This window comes from Patella vulgata, chromosome 1, assembly GCF_932274485.2.
Source record: "Patella vulgata chromosome 1, xgPatVulg1.2, whole genome shotgun sequence".
Lineage (NCBI taxonomy): Eukaryota > Metazoa > Mollusca > Gastropoda > Patellidae > Patella > Patella vulgata.
In genome coordinates, this window is record NC_065879.2 from 3,604,729 (window position 1) to 3,615,417 (window position 10,689).

General features: G+C 36.4%; 1 protein-coding gene across 1 annotated transcript in view; it reads left to right on the forward strand.

Moving 5' to 3' along the window:
• LOC126808487 (zinc finger CCCH-type with G patch domain-containing protein) overlaps positions 1–4,341 on the forward strand; it is a 48,868-nt gene extending 44,527 nt beyond the window's left edge. The window contains exons 11-13 of the mRNA XM_050533233.2: positions 297–418; positions 1,404–1,486; positions 3,713–4,341. Coding sequence (XP_050389190.1) covers positions 297–418; positions 1,404–1,486; positions 3,713–3,851 — 344 coding nt within the window. The 3' untranslated portion in view covers positions 3,852–4,341. The remainder of the gene's footprint in view (positions 1–296; positions 419–1,403; positions 1,487–3,712) is intronic.
• Positions 4,342–10,689: the final 6,348 nt, after the last annotated feature.

A 10,689-nucleotide genomic window follows, 5' to 3' on the forward strand; every position in this document is an offset into this window, starting at 1 on the left:
GGGCCTAGTGACGATCATCATTACTAAAGTCTGTACGATAAAAAAAATATAGTCTCTATTATCCATTTATTTCATTTAATCATCAATGAGCGTTGTGCAGCAGATCGGATTATAATCCAGTAAATATCACAGGCTAGCGATGCCATCGAGAGTTGATTATGGTCTGGATAAGTTAATGTCTAATTAATAGTTTATATAAAGAAAGACCTGCAATTGGCAAAGTTCTTATTTCAACCAGATTTAATGGACAGTTTTTTTTTTTAAATTTAAGTTCAATGACTCGTTTATCTTTTCAGGAAATCTTCATGATCTAGTAATAAAACATCCAGTACCAGGTACAAGTCATGACAACCATTCTAAGAAAAATATCACCGAAAAAGATCTTCAGTCTAAGTCAGACCGACATCTTAATATACAGGTAGGTTGATATGTCTTGAACAGGTAAAAGTGAAAGCAATGAAATGAAATGGTGTTTAACGTCCTGTTCCGCGCCGACGGGGCTAATGAAGATGGGCATACGCCATACAGTGTGCTATGAGGGAAATCTTGCCCGGGCAGCAGCACTATCGCCTACTCTTATATCGAATTCCAACTGCCAAGGGATCTGTTACTTGCATGCCAATGTATACACGGGACCTTGGTTTCCCGTTCCATCCGATCGACTAGACAGCTGTCCTTGTCAAGCCGAAGTGAAAGCAGTAGCATAGTACCTTAGATGACCTTCCAAGCACAATATTGTATATTATTTAAAGATACATTATGGGAGATTAGATAAAGAGCTGACAGTTCTCGCTATGATAGTAACTAAAAATGGATAACATAAATAGACTATACTGAAAATTTCATTCAAATTACTCCACTCTTAATCGAAATATTAGCGATTGAATTTTAGGCCTAGCCTCGATCATCATCCTAAAGTCAGTACGATAAAAAGAAAATCTTGATTATCCAATTTGACATTAAATCATCCATCACAAAATGTATTCAAATCCAGTAAATATCACAGGCTAGCGATGGCATCAAGAGTTGATTATGGTTTGGATAAGGTAATAAATGTCTAATTAATAATTTAGATAACATATCAGGTATAAAGAAGAACCTTTAATAGGCAGATTTAGCTCTTTAGCTGATGTATGTTTAATAAAATTATTACCAGGCCATAAAGTAATGATTTTAGTTGCACATGACAAAATGTCAGGCATTAATGAACTGCATGTATTAAACTAGTATTAAACAAATTGTGTCTGACATTATCTGTGACCACTGCCTTATTTTCAGGTTTAATAATTACCTTTTCTCAATAATTATGGTGGAGTTGGATGTCCGAATGTCTGAATCAACTGGCATGGTTTTGATTCCACGAGTGTATGTCTATAATTAAGCTTACTTATATTTGATTTTAGTTGCTGAAGACAGATGAGGAATTGAAGAGTGTTGATAAAGAATTAAGAAGTTTAAAACAGTCTTTAGCTAGAAATCAACTTCGGTATGAATATGACTTTTAATTATTAGTGTAGATTGTTTACGAAGGTCTATTGAAGTTGATTCTCTGAATAAAATCGTCATTGCCACATATCAAAAGACAAGTATCAGATATTATGGAAATAATTCTGCTTGGATTTGAGGAAATGTTCATTTTTTTTAACCCTTAGCTGGTCACAGTCGACTAAAGTCAACCACAGCGAGATCCTTTTTTGCAAGCCACATTTGAGTATTTAGTTTCATATTTAATTGATATCGCCACACATGCGTGTCAGACAGGAACTTGTCTTGTCAAGGGCATTGAGAAAAATATGTCTTTGTTCAACATTTTTTGACAAAAAACGTAATTTAATGATGTCAGGAAGGTTAAAGACTCTTAAAAGTAATGGGGATCACGTGGGTAAGATGCTAGCTCGCTAGCCTGGAGGTCGGGTGTTCGATCCCTGCATTAGCCGAGAAAGTTCATCCAGATTTTCCGGCGTGGTTCTCCCTTGTCAGTGATGCAGGACGGAGGGGCTGACAAGGAAAGCTGTCTAGTCATTCGGATGGGACGAAAAACCGAGGTCCCGTGTACACATTGGCGTGCACGTAAAAGATCCCTTGGCAGTTGGAATTCGATATAAGAGTAGGCCGTAGTGCCGCTGTCCGGGCAAAAATTTCCCTCATGGCACACTGTATGGCGTATGCCCGTCTTCATGAGCCCAGGTTAGGAGCAGAACAGTAGGACGTTAAACTCCATTTCATTTCATTTCTTAAAAGTAGTTGAAATGCTTATGAATGATTCTGACTTGGATTATATCCATGACACCGATTCTGAAGATGGTATTTCTGATGAAAATGATTTAGAATGATTTGCAAATTATAGATCAATTTATTCCCATCAACTTTTTTTTGGTTTCAAGAGTCTATCACTTATAATTATCCGGCAGTAGTCGATTGAAATAGGCATACAAAATATTTCACTTTAGCCTTTATTAAGCCTGACCACTTGACGTCAAAATGACATTGACCTGTTAAGGGTTAATTGGCTTTTAATAATTGAACATATTAACACAAGGTACAATTTTATGGATACACATTTAGTATTAAACTCATTAATTGTGTATCTATAAAATTGTACCTTGTGTTAATATATTCATTTGTTAATACATGTAAAAAAGAATAGTCTTACACATGTACGACTGGTCTGTTGGTTTTATCTATGATTTACTCTTTCCTTAATTTGCGCATGGTTCTTTTAAAAAAGATGATTAGAAATGAAATAGGGTTTAACGTCCTACTGTTCTGCTCCTATACTGGGCTAATGAAGAGGGGCATACGCCATACAGTGTGCTATGAGGGAAATTTTGCCCATATATCGAATTCCAACTGCCAAGGGATCTTTTACGTGCATTCCAATGTTTTATACGGGACCTCGGTTTTTCATCTCATCCTAAGGACTAGACAGCTGTCCTTCTCAGGCCCTCCGTCCTGCATCACTGACAAGGGGAAACCACGTCGGAAAATCGGGATGAACTTTCTCGACCAATGCAGGGATCGAACACCCGACCTCCAGGCTAGCGAGCCAGTGCCTTACCCACCTAGCCACCGTGGCTCCCTTTTAAAAAAGAAAAGTGTTAGCTTATTCATCAATATTTTAAAAAGATCATGTGATTTATTTGTGAACTGTATATTAAAAAAACTTTTGAAACAGAGCTTACAATAACAACATCACAGTTGTTATAGAAATTTTTGAAATATGGTTATTTTAATCCTGGCAACATCAAAATTTAATCATTAATATGTCCAAAAAAAGCATCAACTAGTGATTTTCAGGTCCAGACAAGTTTTTATAGCAATGCCGAATAAATCTGCATTATTTTATAAACATTGATAGATCCAGTGTGTAATAGAAAATAATAATAAAAATAATAATATGAACATTTGTATAGCGTCAATTCCACACTTAAAAGTATGCTCTATGCGCTTTCTACACACAATTTTAAGAAATAGGTATGTTTTAAGTCTGGATTTGAAACACTCAATGGAAGGAGCACTTTTAATGAACACTGGAAGATCGTTACATTTTGATGGAGCAAGAAAACTAAAAGCTCCTGCCCCAAATGTTTTTATTGATCTTTGTTTGATCCTTCAGTGGTGTTTTTGTACTAAACTTTAAGTGAAATTGGATTTGATCTGTAACAAAGAAATAGTTCATTTCCTGTAAAAAAAAAATAATCTTTTATTCCAGAGACAAGGCTGCTGCTAAAAGAATTGAAGCCAAGATTGCCTCCCTTGTGGAATATCAACATAATTTGAGGACTTCAGAACAGACGATGTCACAACATAAACAGAGACGTAAAGATCATAAGAAATTAACTATTTTTTGAATTATTTACTGTCTTTCCTTTAAATTATTTTCTGGTCAGTATTTTAACGGGTTCCACATATTGTCAGAGACCCAGGCAATTATAATCAAGGGACCTATACAATATCAAAAGTACTTGTATTTGCAGGATCCATTTAATATGTTACATTATAAAGCGAAAACTCAATGCTGGGCATTGACTGGTCGGGGGAATCTTTAGTAAACTTTGTAGCACTGTTTTAGTCATATTTACCATTCTTTACTGACTGGAGGGGAGGGGGGGGCGGAGTAGGCAAGGAGTAGGGTCACCTGTCCAACCTCGTGAGTTTTCTCCAGGTCCTCGGTTTCCTCCCACTCCTGAAGACCCCTATGCACAAGCAAATTATTGAAATAAAATTGAACCATATGTTAGTCCCAAAATGACCTGGTTTGTGTCAAGTTGACCTGAAATCTCTCTGAAATATTGTCAAAAATTGACCGACTGGAAGCCCTGGGCCGTTATTCACAAAAACTTAAACTAAGATATAATCGAAATTTTAAGAAATACTGCAATTCGATTGGCTGACCATAAAAATCAATTTGCATATTGGTCAGCCAATCGAATTGCAGGGCCCTTATTTCAAGAATAAGGGCCCTGTTCTATGGTAGATATGAAATCTCATAAAAATGGTGCCAATTACATTGATGGTGATACACAAATAATTCAGTCAGAATGGTTCCTTATTTTAAAATCCTACTTCGGAAAGCAATTTTATAATCATTGGGTTACCGGTTACAATGATCAATGTAAGTACCTGTCTTTACATTATTCAATCTGATTAAAACACAGATCCTATTTCGTTTTGTTTTTTTGTTATAGTTCAAAATTTCATTAAACTTATCTTTACTACACTGGGATCTGGAAGATTTGTTATATTACAGCGTTCTGGTTGAAGTGAGGGATTAGCCAATGAAACAGCCTGTTACGGTGAGTTCTTGGTGTGCGATGCATGAAAATGTAGGTAAACTACTAGAAATGTCAACGCTGATTGATTAATCAATGTCAGAGGGTCAAAAGTCACTTGTATGACCCCCGACGCGATCTTCTACTACAGCTGGTCAGATCTTCATGAAGTAGAGGTCATTGAAAGTATTAGGGGATCACGTGGCTAAGTGGGTAAGACGCTAGCTCGCTAGCCTGGAGGTCGGGTGTTCGATCCCTGCATTGGCCGAGAAAGTTCATCCAGATTTTCCGGCGTGGTTCTCCCTTGTCAGTGATGCAGGACGGAGGGGCTGACAAGGAAAGCTGTCTAGTCGTTCGGATGGGACGAAAAACCGAGGTCCCATGTACACATTGGCGTGCACGTAAAAGATCCCTTGGCAGTTGGAATTCGTTATAAGAGTAGGCCGTAGTGCCGCTGTCCGGGCAAAATTTCCCTCATAGCACACTGTATGGTGTATGCCCGTCTTCATTAGCCCAGGTTAGGAGCAGAACAGTAGGACGTTAAACCCCATTTCATTTCATTTCATTTCATTTCGAAAGTATTAAAAAACAAAACAAAATATAGATCTATATTTTAATCAGGTTGCAGCTTTATATTACCGGTACTAAAACATGTACTTGACTGGTGAACTAATTCTATTAGTAAGTGCAGGGGGACTGCACCACACATAATTTACGCAAAAACAAATGTACGGACAAGACATATTATGCAGAAATCGCAAACAAATGCACAATTCAAATAAAGTGAATGGATCAGGGGGTTAGCCGTAAGCCGGGCCTGTAGTGACACAGACTTCACTCAAATTTGAAAACAAATAGGAATAAAACCCAGAGAAAGCATTGTGCAATGCCAGCATGAGTCATGATCTGCTATATGTTACAAGAAATATGAATGTAAGCATAATGTAGTAAAATTTAACCACATCGGTGAAATGTATAAAAAAAAACCAGGTAGTTTAAAACTAAAAGTCAACTAATTCTACAAATTACTGAAGGTTTCAGGTAATTATAATAATATAAAAATTCATTCATTGGGGGAAAAAAAAGTACATTTTTCCAATACTCTATACTTCAATTCACATGCTCCCGGGCAAATTCCAGCCGTTTCCTCTTCATAGCCAGAGTCCGACGTGGCTTATGTGCAAGTTTTTGGCGCTTTTAGATCGAAAAAGTCCATCAGTCGTCTGCTGATCATTCTTCTGCTCACCTCTGTAACAGAGAAGAGTGGGCAGGGGCAGATAACTCCCGTCTCACGTGACTTATATTACAATAATGATCATCCAGTAAAGGATCAATACGACAGTTGCAATTGGCAATAACAGTAATAACACCAATCATTTGTAGTACTATGGGTTGTTTGTCAGACATGGAGAGTGGACCCATGTTAAAAAAAACGGTTGCCAAACCCTTCATATGACCCATGCAGTCTTTTCTTGCTACATATCTTAGTAGTAGCCTTGTGATAGTCCAGTATTTGTTATTGACTTCTTTGCTTTCTTTTCACGTTGTGTATTTTCTTCTTCGTATCTAAGTAGTTAAGACGTTTATTTTATTAGTTTAGACATTTGTCTTCCAGGTACAACAATGCAACAGTTCGTTTTAACATTTTATATCAAGCTCTGGATACATAGGTTACAAGCATAGATTACAATAAAGTCATCCTCTCAATCACAAACATCGGAATCTGCAAGTTTCTGGATGTGGTGTTCCCTTTAAATGCTTTAAAAACTTACTTAATTCACTTTCCAAACAATTTTTTTTATAAATTGTCGACATGTATCTTACGGTATCATTGTCCACATGTATCTTATGGTATCATTGTCCACATGTATCTTATGGTATCATTATTCACATGTATCTTATGCATGGGTTCCACGTCGGCCATATATGCCGGTCGAGACCTACGGCTATGGAAAATGACCGTTCCTAGATCTGACCTAACGGTCATTTTGCAAGCCGGAAAGAGGGTCTTTTTTAAAAAAAAAAAAAATTTTCAAACATGACTACGATCGACCTTCACTGTGTAACTATACAAGAATGCACGTCGTCTAGAAGCCAATCTCGTGATTGGTGTTATAGAGTTGTAATCAACAGATTATACTGAGTGTTGTGTTGATAATAATGATGAGTGTCTGGCAATAGAGCAATAAATGTTAATTGATAAGTGGGAATCTAATCAACGGCGTGAAGCGGCCCATTGTTAATCATTCACGTATTGTCCACGTGTCATAAGAATTTTCAACAACAAAGCCGTTTACCGCTATTACGGTCAGGCACAATGTAAACGAGGTTATTATGATCTTCGAAAAAGGGCAATTGATATGAAGTATTGCTCTTCGAATCCAACCAACTGTCATATCAAATAAAAACAGCATAGAAATTACGTAAATCGTCAACTACGTACGTGTTGGAAGAAAAATGCATTTAAAAATAAAATGTTTATAGCGGTATTACGGCCTTGTGGAAATTGTTGAAATAAAATCTAGAGATTAGTTAACTTGCTTACCGAACAATTACGAAAAATACGTATTCCAGTGTACAAGAAATGTCGTGTATATACGGTTACTCTTATACACGACCATATTCTAGGGGGCGCTAGTGGCGCTAGCCGTGAAGTTAGTTATCCGTTAGTCATTTAGTTATACATTATTAGGATTTACGTCACAATTCTGCGGCCCGTAATTCCGTAAGAGATGGTCTAAAACCAAAAAAAATGTGAGATATATGCCATGGATAATTATATATTTATCTTCATTTCAAAGTTATTGTATTACAACTCAAAATTATCCAGGTCAGAGTGTTTTCTATAGAGCACGTGTTAATTACGTGTGAGCTACTGAAATGGTTTTTCTCCGGCCAATTCAACTATTTCGTTATTTAAGTAGCCAAAACGGAATATTTAATTATTAATTAAATATCATGAGCCTTACTAATATTTTATTTTTAAGTCAAATATATTTTTTTTGTGCACCCCATGGTGACAAAGTAGTATAGACACATGAATTCACAATACCCTACCATGAATAAAAAACATGAAATATAAATTTACTTTGAAAAGTTTTCGTGCGTTATCAAAAATGACCGGCAGTGAAAATTTTGAAGTGGAAGCCCTGATCTTATGGTATCATTGTCCACATGTATCTTATGGTATCATTGTCCACATGTATCTTATGGTATCATGGTATCATTATCCAATCTGTATACTATAATCTGATAATCTTGAAATGATTCTAGTCTGGAATTGGTAATTCTCCACTTGCCTATGATAAACCGGTTCATTCCCTAATATAAATGTATCATTATGATATCATTATCTAGACTGTACACCATATATTATTATGAGACACTTAATCTTTAAATGATTCTAGTCCTAGATTTGGTAATCCTCCATCTGCTTGTGATCAACAGGTTCATTCCCTAATATAAATGTATCATTATGATATCATTATCCAGACTGTACACCATATATTATTATGAGACACTTAATCTTTAAATGATTCTAGTCCTAGATTTGGTAATCCTCCACCTGCCTGTGATCAACAGGTTCGTTTCCTAATATAAATGTATCATTATGATATCATTATCCAGACTGTGCACCATATATTATTATGAGACACTTAATCTTTAAATGATTCTAGTCCTAGATTTGGTAATCCTCCACTTGCCTGTGATCAACAGGTTCATTTCCTAATATAAATGTATCTTTATGATATCATTATCCAGACTGTGCACCATATATTATTATGAGACACTTAATCTTTAAGTGATTCTAGTCCTAGAATTTGTAATCCTCCATCAGCCTGTGATCAACAGGTCACTTCCCAAATATAAATGTACCTTATTATGGTATCATTATCTATCTGTTATATTGTAGTCTGTTAATCCTAATATAAACTTTTCAAAACCGTGTTGAAATGAAGACTTTCTGCTCACTTGTCTCTTATCCATTTTTATACGCCCACATTTTCATGTGGACGTATTATGCCGTCGCCCCTGTCAGTCCGTCCACAATTTGTGGACACTCTACAGGTTACAATTCTTATCCGATTTCAACAAAATTTGAAATATAGGTGTATCTCAAAAAGATCTCGACTGCTTTCGATTTTGGCATGTATCGGATCAAAACTTCATGGATTATGGCCCCTGTTTGTACGAAAAATCACGTTTTTTGGCTTGTGGACCCTATACAGGTCACAATTTTTATCCGATTTTGTTGAATCTTGAAATGTAAGTTTATAACCTAAAGATCTCGGTTCTTTTCGATATTCGCGCATATTGGACCGTAACTTCCTGAATTATGGCCCCTGATTGTACGAAAAATCGCGTTTTTAGGGTGTGGACCCTATAGAGGTCATAATTTTTATCCGATTTAAAAAAAACTATTATTATATCACCGTTACACCATAAGGACGACTGAGTTCGAATTTCGTGAAAACTGACAGATAAAATGGCCGCCGTTCGTTCTCAAATAACGTAAAAATATGGTATATCAAGGTTGTGGACCCTATAGAGGTCACAATTTTTATCCGATTTTGTTGAAACTTGGAATGTAAGTTTATAACCCAAAGATCTCGGTTCCTTTCGATATCCGCGCGATATCCGCGCATATCGGACCGTAACTTCCTGAATTATGGCCCCTGATTGTACGAAAAATCGCGTTTTTAGCTTGTGGACCCTATAGAGGTCATAATTTTTATCCGATTTAAAAAAACGTATTACTATATCACCGTTACACCATAAGGACGACTGAGTTCGAATTTCGTGAAAATCGGCCTAAAATTGACAGACAAAATGGCCGCCGTTCGTTCTCAAATAGCTTAAAAATATGGTATATCAAGGTTGTGGACCCTATAGAGGTCACAATTTTTATCCAATTTTGTTGAAACTTGAAATGTAAGTTTATAACCCAAAGATCTCAGTTCCTTTCGATATTCGCGCATATCGGACCGTAACTTCCTGAATTATGGCCCCTGATTGTACGAAAAATCGCGTTTTTAGCTTGTCGACCCTATAGAGGTCAAAATTTTTATCCGATTTAAAAAAAACTTATTATTATATCACCGTTACACCATGAGGACGACTGATTTCGAATTTCGAGAAAATCGGCCCAAATTTGACACACAAAATGGCCGCCGTTCGTACTCAAAAAGCGTAAAAATATGGTATATCACGGTTGTGGACCCTATAGAGGTCACAATTTTGATCCGATTTTGTTGAATCTTGAAATATAAGTTTATAACCTAAAGATCTCGGTTCCTTTCGATATTCGCGCATATCGGACCGTAACTTCCTGAATTATGGCCCCTGATTGTACGAAAAATCGCGTTTTTAGCTTGTGGACCCTATTGAGGTCAAAATTTTTATCCGATTTAAAAAAACGTATTATTATATCACCGTTACACCATAAGGACGACTGATTTCAAGAAAATCGGCCCAAAATTGACACACAAAATGGCCGCCGTTCGTTCTCAAATAGCGTAAAAATATGGTATATCAAGGTTGTGGACCCTATAGAGGTCACAATTTTTATCCGATTTTGTTGAAACTTGAAATGTAAGTTTATAACCCAAAGATCTCGGTTCCTTTCGATATCCGCACAGATCGGACCGTAACTTCCTGAATTATGGCCCCTGATTGTACGAAAAATCGCGTTTTTAGCTTGTGGACCCTATAGAGGTCATAATTTTTATCCGATTTAAAAAAACATATTATTATATCACCATTACACCCCAAGGACGACTGAGTTCGAATTTCGTGAAAATCGGACCAAAAATGACAAAATGGCCGCCCTTCGTTCTCAAATAGCGTAAAAATATGGTATATCAAGGTTGTGGACCCTATAGAGGTCACAATTTTTATCCGATTTTGTTGAAACTTG